Raw genomic sequence first — 21,937 nt, 5'->3', positions numbered from 1 at the left:
ACAAACCTCTGAAATTGGGTCAAAGTTTTGTACATCAGACTAAGGGTTTTGAAGAGGTTGGAAACGTTCACCTCTGGTAGTGACCTCATCATTTTAGGAGATCTGAGAAGCAAGTTAATAAGCTTATAATAGGCTGAGGATCCTGTAAGCTGCAAGAAAAGTCGATACTTAAGGAAAGGTGAGACTTTTCATGTGTCCTAGAAGCATCCTTTAAACCAACGAAGAATTCTCCTTGAAGAAAAGAAAGGACAACAATTTTCGGAATGTATTTTAGGCATGTTTGTGAGGTCTTTCCATTAGTTGTCAAAGCCCTAACCAAAGGGATGAAGTCACCATTTAAACTTCAGAAATACCGAGATCTATAAAACTTAATCCAATGCTGCAAGATTTTGTTCCCATATTAAGATAGGCCAAGACCTATAACGTTATTTCTTGAGGAATCCAAGGCTAGAAGTAGCCCTACAGTCCAACGAAGTGAAGTAACCTATAGAAGATACAAAACCATAGGTTGAAGAGGCATTTTAAGCCTAGCATCAAGGATACTATAGTGACTATGGTACGCTTTAACTAGAGGGCCGAAGTTGCATAATGATAGCATAAGGTTAGTTCTAGATCTATCATCAGGGGCATCGAAGTGAGAAAGGATTGTTGAAGCAAAGGGATGTCATAGAAGTCTAGTTTGAGGATCTGTTGCAACATATACAACATACTCCAAAATAGAAGTACTACTACATCTATGAGATCAAGATTTTATCCTTGGGAAACAAATGAAGTCATCTAGAGACCAATTATTTGCAAGAAAGGATAATGTGAGGCTACAGTAATGTAGGTATATTTTTTATACATATTTAGCTTAATTTGAATAAGGGGTCTACATTATGTAATGACATGGATTGCATTAGGGTTCTAGGGTTTGTAGACTTCACCTAGATGGGACTTTGATTAGAAAACCCTAGTTAAGTGAGAAACACTAATTGACTTGTTCCCTCATAGAAGCCCTAGCTCTTATCATCTACGATTTGCAGATAATCAAGGGCATATGGTAAACCCTGTCAAGGGTTGAATTGGCTAAACCATAGGGATAATGTTTCTGATGGAGGTAAAAACCTTATCAAGGATAAGGTCAAGGAATTTAGGGTTTGTACTCAAGAACGCTAGGAGTAGACCCTTAGAGATACCATAGAAACCCTAGATCAATAATGTTAGCATCATGCTCTTGTCTTTGTATATTTTTCTTGGTTGTACTTGTCGGTGAATATTGCAAGTACTTAATAAAGGAAGTAAGATGAGGAGGATGAAAGATAAAATCAAAGCACACTCGTGTTTTTTGATTTCTTGAAAATGATGAGCATGATGGAAGGAGGGAGCTGAAAGGACTCTAAAGGAATGGATACTAACAAAAGAGTAAGCATGCATCATTGCATTTTCTAGAAGAGTCTTGATTTTGTATGGAAACATAGATAGAAGTGTTACAAAATCATAAAGGAAAAAATATTTTCTTGTTCTTGATAATTACTTGTGATGTTTCTTCTTATTATTATTATTTATATCTTCTTTCTTTAGTTCATCAAGCAGTTACCAAAAGAAGCAACACATAAAACAATAGACACCAAATGTAGGCACATGCCAGGGAAAAACCCCCCTTGATGGGAAAACCCAGTCAAGATAGTTCTTCGTTTCAATAGTATTCTTTGAGACTCTTCACCCTAGACCATGACAAGGCCTTTCCTCCACATCAAGTCAGCCTCCCAAAATTTCGACCTCTTTCCAACAACTTCGACTAGGCATCAACTTACGACAACTGGCAACTTCCGGCGACAGACAAACTTGGAAGACTTCGATCTCCCAATCCAGAGCTTGAAACAAAGAAAGAGAAAACACCAAAATTTTGGTTTTCCTTCTTTTCTTAGACTTCCCCAAAATTTCATTCACTTCAGCTCTTTAGCAATAGACTTCACACCTTTTCCCAACTACAAGAGATTTTCGCACGTCTTCCCAGCTACAAGAGAATTCGAACTTGTGTGAGAGAATGATGCTCCAAATGAATTCAATGAGATTGCTTTTATAGGCTTTTTGTGGGGTTTAATAGGTTCCTTAGGCTGATTTGATCTTCTCTTAGGTCGTGGTGGTGTGGAGGTTACATAATTCATATTTGACTCAATACTTAACATTTTTACATGATTCAAAATCCTAAGAAGGGTCTCTTCAAAAGTACAATGACTCTATTGACATATAATAAATCCTAGAAGTCATCAATGGGGACTTTTACTTAAAACATGGTGACCCAAGCATGAAACCCATGCTTTAATAAGTAGTAATAACAATAATAATAATAATAAAACTTTTATGTATTTTTTTGACAAGTACATCACATGATGACTCAAGTACATTAATAAGACCGAACGTAGTTACATTTTCTAGCACTCCCTCTTAACTTGGGAGGTAATCGTAAAGTACAAATACAATGGAAGATGTCAAACTATATGAACCATGAAGAACTTTAGGCATCTTAATGCCATGGACTAGATTCCTGACTAGGGAAATCTATCCAAACAATCACTCAATAGTTTAGTCACCATAATGCCATGGATTAGATTCCTGACCAAGATAATCTATTCATGTGGGACTAAGATGGACCCAATATTTCAGATCCTTTAGGTACCCTCAGGCTTACTTGTTAACCATCAACCAAAAAATCTAGGTGTGTATCCAAAATAGAGCTCAATAACCAACACCATCTTTCCAACTTCAGGACACAGACATCAACACAATGCGCTGGCCAAATGTCCTCTGAGGCAATGCTTCACTCACAAAACCTCAACACTCCTTGATCTAGCAGATCAAGAAAAATAAATCTCTCCCCATCAAACTAATTGGTAGCCGACATGTTATAAGAAAACTTCGAGAGATTCACCTCTACCAACATGACTCCAATAAATAATATACTTTCCCATGTACATAAACAAATACAAACCTCCGTGGTCTTTCAAACAACTTGATGTTGCTTCTCAACTTTTCATAGTAGGACTATCAGCTGAATCTTTGACAAAAGGTTCCTCAATCATATGCTTTCCTTTCCTACTTCTAATGTAGCAACATATCCTTTGAAATTCATTCCTCAATTAACACCAGGAAGCACCCCTTCATTCACAATCCCTCTTAATCTTAAGGAGATCTCTTCTATTCATGCTTCCTTCGCGAGATCAACTTCTTTTTTTGACATCGAAGAATCTTTCATGGCTTCCAACCATTTCATCAGATTTATCATCATCCTCATCATGCTTATCACATCAACGAGCATCTTCACCAAGTTGAAGATTGTGTACCTACACAACTTAAATAGAAAGTACAACCAAATCTATAGAAGCATGATTTTAGCCATATCATAATGACAGAAGCATTTCATCTTTTATATATATATATATATATATAGATATATATAGATATATATATAGCTTTCTTATATTGCCTAAGTTTATCCATCCTATACCTATATAACGTCATATCCATAATATGTGGAGTACTAGTTTATACAGGTATAACAATGCTATACGTACCAGATTAGGTAGGTTACAAACATCTCCATGTTATAGCTTATTCATGGGAATAGTACTCGTTTATCATCATAATTGAACCACTAGCAGGTTAGTGATAGCTCGTATAGATATAACATGGAGATGTTTGTAACCTACCTAATTTGGTACGTATAGCATTTTTATACCCGAATAATTGTAATTTTATTCATAACGAGAAAAATTATATGTTGTAGATGCTAAATAGCATATGCATAATAACTAGATCCTGATTTGCTAGGATTTACAGAAAAAACATCCAACAAACTAATTTATTCTTTTCTACTTTTCTTTTTTTCCACTTTTCGCCTCTACACTAACAACATTCTTTTGCATCTCTTCTAAAGTGGTTGGATTTATTTCTCTCAACTGATAGGCCATGTCAACATCAAAACCATCTTGATATCGACGTAAAGCCAATCATGGAGGAGGCTTTACTTCTATTGGAATAGAATTATAAAGGTTGTTTAATCTATCTGAATAATATTGAACTGACTTTCCTGGAGCTCATATTCTACAAGAATCTGAAGTTGATTCTTCTTAACCTCCCAACGAGAAAGAAAAACTTGATAAAATTGCTGCAAGTTGGCAATACTTCCTACTGCTAATCTCCTATACCATTTTCTTGGTTCACTAATCAAACTTTGATCAAACAACCTTATTTGAACATCATCATCATCAATCTTTTCTAGGTATAAAAAATCATTCAACTTATCGATGTGCTGTTGAGCTGTAGTGGGCCCAATGCCATCAAATTGTGGTATACGTTGTGAATAATTTAGTGGCATAGAATTTAGTGGTTGTTACAAAACCAAAGGGGCATAACGAGATGCCATGATTGGCATATGAGAGGATGATGAAATTGTAGTTGTGATTGATATTAGGGGTGGTAAAGGAGGTGGAATTGTGACCTGCTGAGTGGTCATAAAAGGAGTATGAATGAGAAAAGAAATGGGGATAGTGGAAAAAATGGAAATCATAGGGGAGGTCAATGATGAGGTAGAAGAAGAAATGGTTTGTTGATCTACAAATGGTTTTTAAGCAGGCTGATTCAATTGGGTTACTATATCTTCAAGTTTTTCAAATTGTTGTTCAATGTCTTTATCAGAATCAGAAATGATAGGCTTATGTGCTGAGATATGAGGTTTCAAAATGGATTCATCAAAGACTGTTTCAGGGACAACGCTTTCTGATTTGTTTATGAAAATACTATGCTCAAAAGGTAAATCAAACTCAATATCCTCAACTGTTATAAAACTTTCTAGGAGTGAATTAGATCTCGACAAAGGATTATTGGTTGCTTGACTTTCTGTAAAGCTCTTTTTTCTAATCAACCTCTCGTGATTATTTAAAATTTTGGGAGGATTAAAATCTGGATTGGATCAGATGTAAATCTTTCCGGGAGCCAAATCTTCAAAGAAATTATTTACAACTGGGTATATATATAACTTCTAGGTCAAGAATTTCGCCTAAAGATTTCCTAACTCATTGTCACCCACAAGAAATGGTTTTAAGATTTTGTAATCAAAGTTACCAGGGGATGAGATGAGATATGGCAAAAAACCCTAGACTAGGGGCATATCCCATTTATATGCAAGCACTGCCATGAATACGACCACCTATGTCGAGCTTTTGCACTAAACAACCTAGAAAATCAGTCGTAAGGGAAGAAGGCAAGAGAGGCGATGGGAAGAGAGGATGGGGATGGATTCTAGGAAGTGCACAGAAAGGAAAGAAATCAGAAACCATCTAGGAACCAGAAGGCATACCGAAATGAGGTAGAGCAACGAAACCATAATAGATTTGCTACCCTTTTGACAGATGAGACGGGGAAGACGAGCGGGGAGGCCACTAAGGAGATGGAAGGAATATAGACCAAGGAGATTGAGGGAAATAAGAAAAAGAGACAAGAATTAACTGAAAATCAAAGAGAGGAGAATACCATGCAAATGGTGGAGCAAAATCCAATGGAAATCGACTCCCAGAAAGAAGACTTTAGCGTGGAAGAGCAAGTGATGAAACGACTGCTACATGAGTGGAGACATCTGGACGAACGCTTCATTCCAGAGGATAAAAAACAACTCTATAAAGAAACCTTTCAACAATACAAGATAAAACAAGGATTGGCCATCATAGCCCAGCCAGAGCACTTAGGATCCCATGGCGGACAAGGGAATGAATAAGGAACCTTAGGAAAAGGGGGAAAGAAAAGAGGTAGAAGACCAATGAATGAATCCATACAGATGGTGGGGGAACTATTAGTAAACTCTGGGAGGGTGGTGCCATTATCAGAGGTCTTTCAACAACCCCCAAAATTGTTGAAATGATTATTACAACTTGGAATATAAGAGGCCTCAACAATAGAGGAAAATAGAGATACCTCAAAGAGAGACTAAAAAAAGATAGACCTAGTCTAATGATAATTCAGGAAATGAAAATATGTGAAAGGAAATTGAAAGAGATTTTGGAAAATTTCAAACCCCAGTACCAGGTTATTGGACAGGATGCTAATGGTAGTGCAGGGGGGTTGGTGATCATCTGGAACCCAGGAGAAATATGGTTCGAAGATTGGGTCATCATTCTGAGAATCCTCTTAGCACGGTTCAGAGACATTGGATTGAAAGATTGGGTGCTACTCACAGGAGTATACAAACCTCATATCCCAGGAGAAAAAAGGGATTTTCTACAGAACCTAACAAAATTGAGAAGCTTATACTCGGAGGACTTATGGGTGGTGGGAGGTGACTTCAACATGATCACATCACTAGTGGAAAAAAGGGGAGGTATGAGGAGAATGGACACAAATATGGAGCTTTTTGGGGACACTATAGTAGAGCAATGCTTAGTAGACATCCCAACCATAAACGGGGTGCACACCTAGAATAATAGAAGAGGGGGAAATCACCAAATTTCTTCCAGATTGGATAGATTCCTAATCTCAGAACATGTAATTAGCAGAGATATTTTTATAGAAGCATCGATTCTCCCGAGAATGGGCTTAGACCACTGGTCGATTCGGCTGGAAGTGGATCTGAAAGCAAGTCTAAAAAATCGACCCTTCAGGTTTGAAGCCTTTTGGCTCAGGGACCCAACCTTCATTAAAAAAATTGAGCTCTGGTGGATGCAGAGTGATCAGAAAGGGAGGAACTGTATGCATACATTCCAACTAAAACTCAAAGAAATTAAAAAGAATATAAGCAAATGGAACAAAGAAGACTTCAGACACATCATGAAGGATCGACAACATCTAAATCAGAAGATGATAGAAGTGCAACAAAAAATAATATAGGAAGGGAGATCAGAAGAGGCGACAACAAAAGAGGGACAACTAATCAGCTAACTGGAGAAAACGTGGAAGTAAGAAGAGATCCTATGAAAATAGAAATTGAGGGTTAATTGGTTAAGAGAAGGGGAGAGGAACACCCAGTTCTTCCATAAGGCCATGATCCAACATCGCCAGAGCAACAGAATATTCTCACTTAAAGATGAAGAGGGGAACCGCAGAACACAACATGAGGAGATGGAGGGGCTCTTAGTAAATCACTTCAGAGACCTCCTATCCGAACCTCAAGAAGACAGAATAGAAGCAATTCAAAAAATCTCCCAACATATACCCCACAAGATCAAAACTTAGCCTTGATGAGAGCAGCAACGCTCGATGAGGTGGAAGAAATCGTCAAAGGCATGAAAAAAAAGGACCCAGGCCCAGATGGGTTTACAACAAAATTCTACCAAGCCACTTGGCCTTTCACGAGAAGAGACATTCTGGAAGTCGTGGAGGAATCAAGGTGAAACCAGTAGGTATGCCCTAGTCTTAACTCCACCTTTATTAGTCTCATCCCTAAGACCTCGAAATCGAAAGATCCCCAGGGATTCCGACCTATAGCCCTATGTAATTTCATTTATAAAATTATAGCTACTCTTATAGTCAAGTGGCTAAAGCCTCTTCTCCCGAATATCATCTCCCCGGAACAAACAAGCTTTGTCGAAGGAAGGAAAATTTTAGACGGGCTGGTTACCTCCCAAGAAGTTGTCCATTCCCTCAAGGCAAAAAAGCTAGCAGGCATGATGGTGAAGCTGGATCTATCAAAGGCTTATGATCGATTGAGCTGGGGGTATCTAAGGAGTATCCTTAGAGCCTATGGTTTTAACCCCAGATGGATTAACTGGATCAACGCTATGATATCCACCCTTGTCTTCTCTATCTTGCTGAACGAGACTCCTACCTGAACCTTTAATCCTACTTGGGGATTATGACAAGGTGACCCTTTATCTCCATTTCTGTTCATTATCACTGCAGAGGGTTTGCGCAGATACATCAAGAAGGAAGCTCGTGGATATATGATCAAAGGCTTACGTATTTCAGGGAATGACCTTGCAATAACCCACCAGCAATTCATGGACGACATCATGCTCTTTTGCTAAGTATTGCTCAGAGAAGCCCTTAGAATCAAAGAAATCTTAACACCTTTATGTTGGCATCATAGAGCCAAATAAACAATGAAAAATCATGTACCTTCTTCTTCAATACCCAAGGGAATGTTAAAGCCTATCTGACTAGGATACTGGGGTTCAGTACATGTAATCTCCCCACCAAATACCTGGGTATGCATCTCTCGGAAAATTCCCTAAAACTGGCAAGATGGCAACAGATACTCGAGAAGATCCAAGGAAGGTTGGGAAACTGGGCCTTTCAATCCCTCAACCTAGTCGGAAGAATGGTCCTCCTTAAAGCAGTACTGCAGTCAATACCAATATACCAACTGTCAGGCATGGCAACCCCTAAGGGGGCTTGTACCAAAATGGTTGATATCTTTAAAAAGTTCCTATGGGGCGGGGCTCAACAGAAGAGGAAATGGGCCCTTATATCTTGGCAGGGCTTGACAAAAAAAAATATGGAAGGGGGGCTAGGCCTTAGGGACCCTTACACTTTAAACCAAGTAATGGGAGCTAAATTATGGTGGATATGGCTAGGGGAGGAAGGGACCTATGGAAACAAATATGGACAAGAAAGTATAACATGCCAGAGAGAACTGAAGAAATTCTGCGATATAGAGACCCACCCAAGGGTTCGGCAATATGGAACTTGGTAAGCCAAAATTGAGACCTCATTACTCATTTTCTGGGAAATACGAAATGATAGAACAACAAGATTTTGGCAGGACTCATGGAAGCAAAGAGAAAGACTCGTAGATAGGCAAGACCTCTAAGACATATACTGATTTACATATGATAACAACATCCAATATGTAGAACAATTCTAGATCGAAGAGCAAGGGACAAGAAACTGGAGAAGATGGAAAAAGAAGGAAGACTGGGGACGAGGTATAAAGATAGAGCAATGGGTAGAATTTGACAATTAAATGAGATCAAGACAAATCATGATTAGGAATGACACAGATATTTTGAGATGGGGCCATTCAACAAAAGGAACCTTCACCATCAAAGAAGCGTATGAACTAAAAGAAAAACAAGGACAAGATGGCTAAGCACTTCTTTGGAAAAAATCTGGAAGGGAGGATGGTGGCCAAAGGTTGCCCATTTCCTATGGCTGGTATGTAAAGGGAGGATCCTTACATGGGACCAACTATATAAGAAAGGAATTCGAGTATGTTTCTTGGTCGTGCAATCCCCTTGCTATGGTAACTCTATTTGCTTATGGATGGGGGGTTCGGGAGAAGCCAGGGGAGGGGAAATGGGGGGCTAGTCGGGGAGAACACCGTAGGCTTGGGGTGACTGTGGTCTAGCTTAGTGTTCTGGCTTTGAGAGCCTTGAGTGTTGACTGGGCAAGTAGACATGAAGTTTCTCTTGAGAGCAACAGAGTGAATTCATATGACTATGCTGGTGGAGTGGTAGAAGTAATGTAATGAGGAAGTGTAGGCATGAGGGAACACAGAGGAGTGGCACCGCTTAGCTGGGCAGAGGGGCATGGGAAGGCTCAATCGTGCCGGTGAACCCTTGACTGGGCAGAGGGGAATGGGAAGGTTCACCTGTACAGGGGCACTCTGGCTTGGCCGCGTGAGGGGTGGATCAACTAAACTATGTATGAGTGGCATGGGGCAGGGAACAGAGAGCAACACGACAGGGAAAGCCATCTAGCCTTGTTTCCTGAATGGGTTGTCACCCAACCTGCATCTATCTCTAAAAGCATTAGGGGTAGATGACAGAATAAGCATAACGGTGGTGTTGAAATGCAACACTAGAGGTTAACTCATCGTGCCTGTGAACAAGGAGTCGAAAAAGAAGAGATGGTTTGACCGACAAGAGGAAGAGGTGCAGAAGAGGTGGGAGGGAGCTTGCACAGGCAAATGGACTGATCACCTTGGAACCAAGATGAGGTAGAAAACCAGTAGAACACCTCATCAACGAAGCTGCAATGGCCTATAGGGAGGGAACCGATGCTAGCATTCACAAGTTGTTGGAAGAATGGGAGGGGGAAATTAAACAGGAAGGCGAATTCAAGGAGGAGCTGGAGAATTGGTGGACTATAATTATGGATCCTGGGAATACCAGAGGTAGAATAACCTAGTTTAAACAGACCCTTTATCTATACTAGCTTATGAAGAGCCTTATGGGGAAGGCGATGGAGCAAATATCAGTGGGGATGGCACTGACTCTCCAAGACATGCCTAACTATAAAAAAGATTTGCAGACAATCCAATTTCAGCTTCACAAGTAGGACATTCACCTGGACAGAATTCAAAGGCACATCCCTTGCATCATCGAACTAGCTGAGATGCGTGGAGACTCAGCTAAAGACTCGACAATGGTAGAGTCAACTTCAAAAGAACAGTACGAATAACCAGTTACCTGGGCATTTTTTGTTTTTACGAGTAGCATTTACTTTAAAATATGCATGCTTATGATAGATAGACATATAGAATCTTATCATGAAACTGATACTTATCTAGCTTGGTTAAAATGACTAATACTTTACTATTTTTGGATGGCTTATAATGAGGATAGGTGGCCAATAGACTTGGTTTCCCATTGGGCAAGTTGAGGCCACCTATCTCACATACGTGGTGTAAATTTGTTGTTTATAAATAGAAAAAGAAGGACCTGCCAAGTTTAACAAACAAAAAAAAGTTACCACAGAAAAAGTTCCCTAGTATGGTCACTAGAATGTTAGCACTTTGTAGTTTTCCTAGGATGAAAAGGAAATTGTAGAAGTAACCACAAACCACTTTTAAAGTTGGGATCTAGCCCTTTCAGCTTTAGAGAGGGCTCTCTTTGTATGATTTTTAATCTTAGTGTTTAGATTTTAGGCTAGATATGAAAGGACAAGATATATTTTTTAATGTCTTGGTTGTAAAATGGAAGAGAATTCCATTGGGCATGGAGTCATAATGTTTCCAGTAATCAATTAAAATAAATAGAGCAGCAGAAAACAAGAAAATTTCGGCAAACTCCTATATCTCGTAGAGCTGTTGTGGTGTGGATGAGATGAATAAGAATTAGGATCAATTAAATATAGAGCATACATAGATGAATTCTATACTTAATATTAGAAAGAAAACATTAAAATTTCTTAACAAGCTAGAGCAGAGTACTGCAAGTAAATTCGTCTCTTAATCTTCTTGTAAAGAATTTAAGAAAGAAAACGTTCATGTGAAACTTGAAAGGAAAACATATTTACAAAGAGGGAAACATCACTATTTGATTGACACAAGAATCCTGTATCTAAATTGCCTCTGTATTACTACATTGATTACTTCAAAAATGTATTTTACTGCTTACAATCATAGAAAAATATTTTCTTCTTGCATAATCCAACCCTTATTAAGTCTTTTTACAAAACATTTATAGATTTCCTATGGAACTAACTTCGGATCTCAAAAAGAAATCAATTACAAAATAATATCTATCAAAAGCTGTAGACATTTCTAAAATAGAACTAAGAAATAGGAATTTTGGACAAATTCGGCTGTTTTGTTGACACTTTTGAGGAAAGTTGTTGCCAACTGTAGTTACTTTTTTGCTCCTTCTATTTGTCTATTCCCAAAACCGTAGGATTTTTGTTTGTCTTTATTCAACTAGCTCTAGCAACTTATCCCACCGCTCTTCACTAGGAATGGAGAAATTTATCATGCTCCAAAATTTCTCATCTACTTATGTATATGTCTGAAAAGTTGGCTTATTGAGAAATATATGGTGGAATTCATGTTGAATGTAGAGGTCGTGTTGTATTCCTTCTAGGAAATCCTCTCCAATTATCGTTCCTCTGACCTTGGTGAATTTGGAAGCATCTACAACTATGTTGCATAACTGGTGTTGATAGTTCTCCAATGGAATCAATTTGCCATTAAAGGCTTTTAGAGTTGGAAGTCCCTTTTTCTGCAATACATTAAATTTTATGTTAAATACTTTTACCTATAACTGCAGTTCTTTTCACTTATTCTCAAACTATATCATGAGGTTTTTCTTCGTTAATACTCTTTTTATTTCCATCACTGTGCCTGTTCTGTCTTGAATATGGAGTTCTTCAAACTCTTCCTTAGTTTTAGAATTCAAGATTTTAATAATTCTATTTTTGTATGCTAGCCTGTGCTCTATTTCAATCTTTGTTTGTTCAAATGATGTTTTGACATTCTGAACTAACTCCTCTTGCTCAAATATGATCTGAATGGACGACCATAATTTTTGGATATTTGCATTTATATTTTGCCATACCTTTTGGCCTCTACCGATATCTGAGCTATTAGAGATTGATTCTCATATTTTTGAATCTGCTATGTCAGTTTGAAATTCTTTTTCACCTCTACTAGGTATGCATTATCTGCTTTTATCCTTTTTTTCCTCCATCTTTGTGAGTGATGCCATTAACTTTTCATTTTCCTTATTTGTTAATGATAATTCTCCCAAAGCTTGGACTAGCTTCTCAAAAGAATATGAAGTTGATGCTTGTGTTGTTTGCTGTACCTCCTATTGTGTTGATGTATCTACTACTGATGTACCTATTGCTTCCAATTGTTCATTTTCCTTCAATAGTGCCCCCATGTCCTTTTCCATCTTCTGGATTTGAACATTTTGTTCAACTATTATTTTGAACAACTTTTCTTTTTCCATTTCTAGATTGGTTACTTAGTTGGCCTGAGGGTGCTCTATGATTGGAAGCTTAATTTTTTCCTGAGGGCTTGAATATCTATATTTTTATTTTTAATTATCTCCTTGGCTTCCTTGACATTACTAGGAGCATATCCTAGTTTGATTATTAAATCTTCTAAAGCAGTAGTTCTAGTGTCATTAGCCAGAGAAGACATTCGTTATATCTTCAATTGTGAATGTGTATTATTCAGAGAGTCTTGCAACTTTGAGGCAGCCATGGCTGAAATGGTCAATGTTGAATAAATCATCTACCTGCTTGTTTATGCAAATCGATTTGGTCGATTGCATGAAACTTTTTGGTATCAACAGAAAATATTGAAGCTTTGTAGTCTTCTGCACTTTTGGGGAGTGGAGCTATAGGTTCCGAAAAGGCCATTTGGAACTGCCCCTTTTCTATGTCAAATGCAGACAACAACCTGTGTTGAGTAGTAGCAGTTTGCTTCCAAAACTCTAAATATGTTGAAGCCTTCAATGCTTCATTCTTCTTCTTGATCTCCCTGTATTTGGCAAAAATGTTTTGTTGTGCTAGAATCTGAGATGTAGAAGAGATAGGTGACTCAGTTTTCTCCTCAACATATGGGAATGAAGTGGTGGGAATACCTATCAAAGCCATTGTACTTTTCTCCTGTGAATCCATTTCTTCTGAGTATTATTCTTGCATATTTATTACCTGAGAATCACTTTTAGTATCAGGCTTAGTATTTGTCTTTGGATCCTTCTTTCTCCTCTTGAAAACACGAAAATCCATAGCCTGAGCTTCTAAATCTGTAGGGGACATACTTTCCCTCAACCTCTTGATTTCTTTGTCCTTTGAAATAGGAGTTTGTAGAGATGATTGACTGACAATTTTTTCTTCAGCCTCAAGTAGAGTGTTCTTTGTCCACTACTCCTAATTGGCATACTTCTCTATCTCTGGTCTAGGTGTATGTGCATATGGAGTGGTCTTCTGCTCAACTCTCAACTTTGAAATTATCCCAAATAGATCACAAGACCATGCGAAGATGAGCTTAGACTTCATTTGTTTCAGTGATTCATCCACTTCCTTGGTTGTTGCTCTGATATTGACAATGTATGGCCCAACATGTGATTTCAATTTGAATTGTTCCTTATTTTTACTTGAAACAAAATGTAGATCATACATGTTTAACATTTGTCTAATATATTCTAAAGCATAAATCCTTACTGGTAAAACTATTGGCAATTTATAGGGAGGAAACTCACACCCATAGATTCAAATCTCTATATAGTTCTAGTAGAGATACCAGTATCCCACTTTAGCTTGTTATGTAAGATGCAAAACCTTCTTGATCTCTGGTGAAATCCTTGGTATAATATCGTTGTGAAGAAGACACAAGGATGTATGTAAAAACTGATCCACAAAATCGTTGAATGAATAATCTTTTGAATTCCTTTTGACTAAAGAAGTCAAGTGAATAACTAACAGTGGGCTTCCCTGATCATCCATCTTTCGTAAATGGAACTTGAACCTGCCTGCTTGATAGAATAACATCAAATATACTAAAGATTGAATGGTGTTAGAATGCACCTTTAGCCTTGAATTTCAAAAACTACTCATGTATAGCATCTGATAAGTACCAACTATAATTAAAAATGAGTGATGGTTTCTGACCAATTGAAACACTGATAAAAGCCCTAACACTACCTCATCTACCCACTGGGCTCTGTGATAACCTAATAGGCAAGTAACCATGGAAATGACTTGTCTTGACATCTTAGGGAAAATAAAAGTAGAGTATGAGGGATTTGTTCTAGGCCATTCATAATTTTCAGGCAGAAAACATTAAAAAATATGGGGGAATGTAAGCTTTTTGTATATCTCCATGAGTGCATCAGTAGAAAATGGATGTAAAGAGGTTTGAGCATTAATCTAGACGGCTTGAAAAATGGCTTCTGGGGTAATTGAGAATAGGATCTCATTGTTCTATAAGCAATTATTGCTTTTTGGTTAGGGAGGCACTTGAGGTGACACTAGGTACTGAATTATGGGAAAATATGAGTCTAGGGAAAGATAAACTGAGGCAAGATTGATTCCCATATATTTAAATCATCACTATGGTCTAAATACTTATGTTTTGCCCAATTATGAAGCTCATACAGATCAAACTCACATTGAGTTTCTGCTATGTTGTACTAGGTATCAATCAAAGGAGACCTATCTAAATCAGGGATAAGAGGTAACATAGGATTCTCATCGGTCATTTTTCCCTTTCCTTTATGCAAAGAAATTTTTTAATTATAATGGCAAATACGAAAATCAGTATTACCACATCGTAATTTGATCGGTTGCAGAAAGGGAAAACTTTGTAGAGGGCGTTGACGAACTTAGAAATATTCAATTTGAACTTGCATGGATGACATAAGAAGCAAAGGAGGATAATGCAGGCTGATACAAGATTTTTATAACAAGAATTGAGGGCGATGAATGAGATTGCTACCGTTTTGGAGTGTAACATTTACGAATTTTAGACGTTGGGGGGAGAAAATTTAATGGTCAACGATTATATGACTATTGGTGGGAGATTTGAGAGCTAACAATTATATGATGTGGAGGATGGGTGCCATGGATGGAGCGACAAATGATGGGTGGTGAGGATGGAATGGGAGCAAAGGGGTGAACGAAGCATTGAATGGTGGTTTTCAGGGTTTGGGGGGCGATGGGGGGGGGGGGGGGGTTAGGGTGGTAGGTGGTAAAGGGAAATGATCCCCCAAAATAAATGTGGAGCCGCCACGCTACCTCAGGTGGTTTGTTGTAAACAACATTTCAGATCCCCCCTCTCCTCGCTAGTCCCGAAAGGCCGAGTAGGGCGGTGGGGGGGTTCCGAACATCGTCCCCCGTCATTGATCCAGGCGGGGTCGATCTTAGCCCTTCAAAGTTGAAAATTCTCTATGGAAAGCGACAAAAAACATCAAGTCACCTTTATTCAAAGCTTTAAAACAAAGTTTAATATACTTTAACTATTGGCGACATTTGAACTAGCACGCCCGTTTGGGGTTTTATTATTTTTTATCTATTTATTTTTCTTTTCCCCATTAATCTTTATTTTTTCTCTATTTTATTTTTCTTTTTCGTTGTATTTTTCAATTGTTTTTCAATTTTTCAATTTTTTTTTCTTCTCTTTCCTCTTTATTTTTTTTCCTTTTCAAATTTTCTTTTTAAAGACTAAACAATCCAAAAATGAAAAATAATTTACAATATCAGAGTGGGCTAAATGGCTAGATAACCATACCTTGATTACTATATTTATAGGACCCTAACATAATTTTTAGTAGGGGACACAGATGTGATTGGAAGAAGGAAGGACAAGAAAAGAAGGATGAAAGAAAGGGAAAGGGAAGGAAAGGTAGAATAAGGAGAGAAAGGACATGAAAGAAAGGGAAAGGGAAGGAAAGGTAGAAGAAGGAGAGAAAGGACAAAGGAAGATAAATATAAAGGAGGAGAAAGAAAATGGAAGGAAGATGCACATCACACTAAATGAAAGATTCATGCGATGTGACATACATCATGAAGATAAAATTCGTGTGATACGCCACACAGTTTCAAGTAATGTGATAACCAAAGTGGGAGCCATTACATAGGAGAAAATTTTTGATGGCACAATGTGTTTTGTCAAAAAATTCCTTGGCATGATATGTCACATGATAAAAATGATCAGGGCATGACAAGAAGAGGTGCAAAACTTACTCCATATAACTTTTTCTAAATTGTGATAAGTTGTAGAGAGAGTAAAATGCCTTGATAAACATGAATTGAGGGCACATTCATCCAATTTCTAAGGTGTCATTATATGTAGCCACATCAACTAGCACGTGTGGAGCCACGTAGGCATGATGACATGGTAGAAAAGAGAAATCCACTAGTATACTTTAGAAGGTCTTGTCGTAACTTCTTGCTTGGACTTAAGAATTGAGAAGAGTATAATCATTAGAAAGCTTTTGATGAGTAGAGTGCCTTAGTAAGAGTAGAAATGATCTTAGAATTTTGTTTAAGAGGAAAAAATTGAATACCCAACCTATTTAATATTGTCCAAGGGATTGGGTATATATCAAAGGGATTGGGTCTATGTCAAAAATACCTAATTGAGGCCCTATTTGTTATTCCTTCCACACTTATCAAACTCACATCTAAACCTACTATCATTTGTACTCACTCTAGGGATCCCTAATACACTTATTTTTCCATTTTTATGATCCCTCACAATCTCCTTTACACCTAACAAGAAGTTTCCACTTGAACTAACTTCCTTCTTATCACTAGGGATCTCCTCAATGGTCCAAACCAATGTGGGAAACTTCTCATTCCACTTGAACTAACTTCCTTCTTATCACTAGGGACCTCCTCAATGGTCCAAAGCAATGTGGGCAACTTCTCATGACCTAGTCCTTTTCTTCTCACACTCATTGCCGCATTATCAAAGTGAGGGTTTCCAATATGCTCAAATCCAAAGCTTAATTAATCAAATCAAATGAGAATTGATGTATCCCTAGTAGAACCATCTTGGTAATTCTCTTACGCCTCAAATGTTCTTAGAGTTGAGTCATTGTTTACTTCCTTTTTCCCTTTAACTTAAGTTCTTAATTGCTCAGTCCCATCCTTCTCTCTTCCTTCTGATGCATACCTTCCACTTACCTTCCACTTGGTAGTTTGTTGACCAATATTTTATCCACGTCAATTGGGGATGAAAAGCCTTTTATCCTTCCCCAAATCTCTACAAGCTCCTAATGTGAATTGAAAACCAAGATGTGGCTATGAGCTAATGTGACTTGAAAACCAAGATGTGACTATGAGCATTGTCTTGTCCTTAGTTGACCATCTCAACAGTGTTCCTCCATGAGCATTTAAAACAAAGAGTTTTTCCTAAAGGTCTAATAACCTAAGTATCAAATCTACCAGCGTATAAAAAAGCGAAAAACAATCTACACTTTTCAATCCAAGTTAAAATCATACTTTCTAAGTATCGAATCCACAAGCCTATAAGTATCGAATCCACAAGCCTATAAAAAGACATAAAACAATCTACACTTTTCGATCCAAGTTAAAATCATACTTCTCTTTTTACTTAAAAGTAAACCAATTTTAATGTTACATTCTATATTAACTTATCTCTTTATTTAATTTTATAAAACTCTTTATTTAATCTTATTAAAACTTAATTCTTTATTTAATATTTTAAATTGGTATAAAATTGTATTTCATCATTTTAGTCACTTTTATTTTATTTTAAATATTTATTTATTATTTATCTTTTTATACATTATATTCTCAATAAAATACTTTAATTCACTATACATTGTATTCAATCATTATTACATTCCTAAAAATATATACTTATCGAATTTAAAATACTAAATTTCAATATATAAAAAATTAAATTAATTTTAAAATATCCTAAAATAAGATGCAAATAAACCACCACAAATTATTTATATGATTCATGTCCAAATTATTGGATATACGGCATAATAATGATTAAAGACAACGACAAACATCATTTCCATATCATTTGATGAGTGGCAAAACGACTCAGTAACTATTAAAGGATTTCGTAAAAAGATGCGAAGGAACACATCAGTACAAATTATAAAAGTAATTATTTGTTAAACTTTTAATACTAGTTATTAAATAAACTTTTAATAACACGTAAAACCACTTTTACAAAGACTAGTTTGTTTTAGGTTTTGAGTAAGTTTTTTTTTATTATAAGTTGGAGTGGTAAAATCTCCACCATCATGTAGCAATAACACTTTGTTTGGGCCACACCAATCCCTAACACCCTATCACATCAGAGAAAGTTATCACATCAGAAAAGTTATGAGAACATGTTAGCATTAGTTTCTTGGCATTGTCTTTTTAGGGAGGGGATTTTTGGAAGGTTGGGCCAACTAATCATCAATTTGAATCCGGAAATGGCATTGTCTTTTTAGGGAGGGGATTGTTGGAAAGTTGGGCCAACTCATCATCAATTTGAATCGGAAAATGATTGAATTGCAAAAAGCTGAAAAACAAGGAACTAAGGAACTAATGATCTCTATTTTTAACCTCGTATACCTTAAAATATCATATCATTCCATTTCATTGTCTAATATAAATTTCCATTTCATTGTCTAATATAAAATTTGGTTGGTTTGGTTAACCAAAAGTGATTAGCATTTAAATTCACAATGCAAAGATAAATAATCAAAACTGTTTTAAAATAATTTAAAACTAAAACAAATTAAATATAAATAATCAAAACTGTTTTAAAATAATTTAAAACTAAAACAAATTAAATATACTGTTTTAAAATAATTTAAAACTAAAACAAATTAAATATATAGTTTTTCTTTTTAATATCATGTTTAAAATTGAGTTCGGTGAATTTCAATGCAGGTGTATTTAAATTGTAAATTTTGAAAATTAAAACTAAAATATAATTAAATATATAGTTTATCTTTTTAATATCATGTTGAAAATTGAGTTCGGTGAATTTCAATGCCGGTGTATTTAAACGGTAAATTCTGAAAATTGAAAGCTTTAAATAAACATCTCTTAAATTTTTAATTAAACAATAAAATTCAAGATTCCCATACGGACAAAAAATAGAAAAGCTAACTTTCCTTAAATATAAATATAAATAGGATATCTAACTTTCCTTAAATGTGAATATAAATTTTAGAAGACAACCCCCATAAATGCAAATATAAATAGAATATCTAACTTTCCTTAAACGTAAATATAAATTTTAGCAGACAACCCCCTAAAGTTAGAACACATAACATATAAGGAAATTTTGACCAGAGGAGACTTGATTATAAAATGGTTTTTAATTTGTCACGCAATGAATGATTGTGGAGCCAATAACATTTATTCGGAAAGCGATAGCTCATGACATGACGGGTTAATGGCAGGCAACACTTTCACAGTAATCGAAGTTGCAATATATTATATTTTTTAATAATAAACGACGGTGTCTATTTAAATCCGAGACAGTAAGGGTTCGATCGCTTGCGCCGTTCCACGTAGCGAAAACAATTGGAAGAGGTGTTAAAAGTGGAGAGGTAGGGCGTGGGAGAGACGATTCGTCTGGAATCGAAAGCGGAACCTTCTGGACAGTGGCGATGCTTCATCACATCAAACGAGTCGAGGTGCTACGCTGAGCCTTTTGAACAAAGGCGCTAACCCATCAAACGGCTGCTCTTGGAACAGGAAGAAAAACAAGATTGGGAGTGTCTTTTCTACGCCACAGGGAACTTTGTTTCGGTCGGACTCAAGATTTGCTGAAAGCACAATGTAAGAATCAAATTTCTGTGCCTGTTTTTGTTGCAGTTTTCCATCTTCTTACTTTCCGAGTTTTTCTTGAAGTTTTGGGTAAATATTCGACTGGAATCTCACTTTGGAAAAGCTGCTGGAAAATTTTGATACAGGATTTTTTGCCCTACCATGAAATTTCAAGGTTTAGGGAGTTTTACCTCAGTTTGATTAGATCGGTGTCATTTGGTTCAAATGTGCACATTATGCTGGTTTCGTTTATGGTTTTTGTTTCAAGAGTGAGATTTGCTTCAAATATTTGTGGCAATCTCTGTTTTAAGCTTTATCCTTTTAACAAAGGCAATATTTGTTTAAAAATGATTATTTCCTCGGGTGTTTTATTTGGCACGTTTTTGTCAGTACCAAAAGTTTAAAGTACGGATTGTGTCAATACTAGGAAATTTAAATCATGCTCGGGCTATGCATTGAGAATCCATAAAATAATCAAAATCTGGTTGATGTGTATCACTTAAATCTCCATAGAAATGCATTTAGAAAAGCTGTTAAAGTATGCTTGGGGTATGTATTTTTTAAAATGACGAAGTATAGAAAGTGAGGCAATGAAGCAGAAAATGTCGCTCAGAATCTATTCCAGATATTTGATGTCGGAACGAAATTCTAAAAATTGTAGGTTCAGTATACAAAATTCTTCTTTGAACTATTGAAAAGAAATAATTTTACAACGAAATGTAGAAATTTATTATTTTGTAAAATCTTGAATTTCAGACACAGGACGTTCATATGCTCGCCGGAAATAGGTTCATTTAAATAGCTCAGAGAATTCTTTTCTTGTATCGCAGGTTAAGTCATATAATTATTTTTCTGTGCAGATTTCAAGGAGTTTTGACTCTTGTACTCGGCCGTTCCCCTCAAATTTATCTGTTGGAGTATCCGTCTTTTGAGATGTCAGAAACAACTGAAAAAAATTCGCCCGGCTGTTCCCCGTTTCAGGCCTTTGAAATGGAAAACAGAACTTTAAAGCTTGAGCACAGTCCATCCCATGCAGAAATGCAGGCCGGTACGGCGATTCCGGCGCAAGGGAAGGAAGTGGCTTCCATCAGGAAGCAGGTGAGGAGTAAAAAGAAAACTGCTGAAGCTGAGACCCCCGATTGGTTTCCTAAAGGATGGAAAACAGAGATAAAATACCGCGAATCTGGCGCGACAGCAGGTTCAAGTGATAAGGTATATTTTATGGTTGTGATGCCTTTGTAAGAACCTAGCTCATAATTGATAAAACATGTTTCATTTTAATTTACACCATTTAAAAGGTTGTTTTCTGTAGTATTATGTCGAAGAAGCTACCGGCTATCGATTCCGATCTAAGCGGGAAGTTAAATCGTACCTAGAATCTGGCAAGAAGCCCAAGCCGAAGTCTAGGTTGCTGGGAAGTGTCAAAGATGAAGCATCTGCTGCTCCACCGTCAACAAATTCACTGATTTTTAGAACTCCTGATTTAAATGCTCCTCCCCAGAGAGAGGCAGAATTGGAACATGTGAAAGCTCTAACGAAATCAAAACAACAACGTCCTGCTTCAGGTATAGTCTCAAATCCAATGAACGTGGGATCTGTTCTTATCAATGTGTCAGATTTCTTGTGTTTCCTGCAATTTTAAATAACTGTTTTTTTGGCTCCAGCTTATGGCTTCGTACTCCTTACATGTGTAGATGCTGCGTGTCAATATACATTAGTATTTAGGATTGTCTTGATAAGATGTTCAAGTTTAAAAAATGATGCTGATTTATTTGACAAGATTTGAGCATTTTTTTCCTTGGCGAGCACTGAACTTTAGTTGCGTAAAGAAGTTTCAAGCTGTATTTAGGCATAGCTAGAATTAGTTCTAGATAGGAAATGGGATAGGCCTTTGACCTTTGATATGTTATCATGCCCTAGGTTTTACTACTCCTACTATAAATTTTGGAACATCCATAGATGCTGGTAATTCATCTCCCCC

General features: G+C 36.8%; 1 protein-coding gene across 6 annotated transcripts in view; it reads left to right on the top strand.

Annotated features, from left to right (window-relative positions):
- Positions 1 to 21,937, top strand: part of LOC149247432 (uncharacterized) — a 91,687-nt gene that overhangs the window by 35,675 nt on the left and 34,075 nt on the right. For 4 of the 6 annotated variants that reach the window (XM_089458212.1, XM_089458209.1, XM_089458207.1 and 1 more), the window contains 3 exons: positions 19,587 to 19,968; positions 20,817 to 21,168; positions 21,269 to 21,521. In XM_089458212.1, coding sequence (XP_089314338.1) covers positions 20,890 to 21,168; positions 21,269 to 21,521 — 532 coding nt within the window. In that variant the 5' untranslated portion in view covers positions 19,587 to 19,968; positions 20,817 to 20,889. The remainder of the gene's footprint in view (positions 1 to 19,586; positions 19,969 to 20,816; positions 21,169 to 21,268; positions 21,522 to 21,937) is intronic. The other 2 variants (XM_089458211.1, XM_089458210.1) reach the window with 1 other exon arrangement.

Source organism: Pinus tabuliformis, chromosome 7 (assembly GCF_031772625.1).
Source record: "Pinus tabuliformis cultivar Carrire ecotype Pingquan chromosome 7, CPIR1, whole genome shotgun sequence".
Taxonomy (NCBI): domain Eukaryota; kingdom Viridiplantae; phylum Streptophyta; class Pinopsida; order Pinales; family Pinaceae; genus Pinus; species Pinus tabuliformis.
Note: the sequence above shows the minus strand (reverse complement) of the source record. Positions and strands in the feature narration are given on the sequence as shown.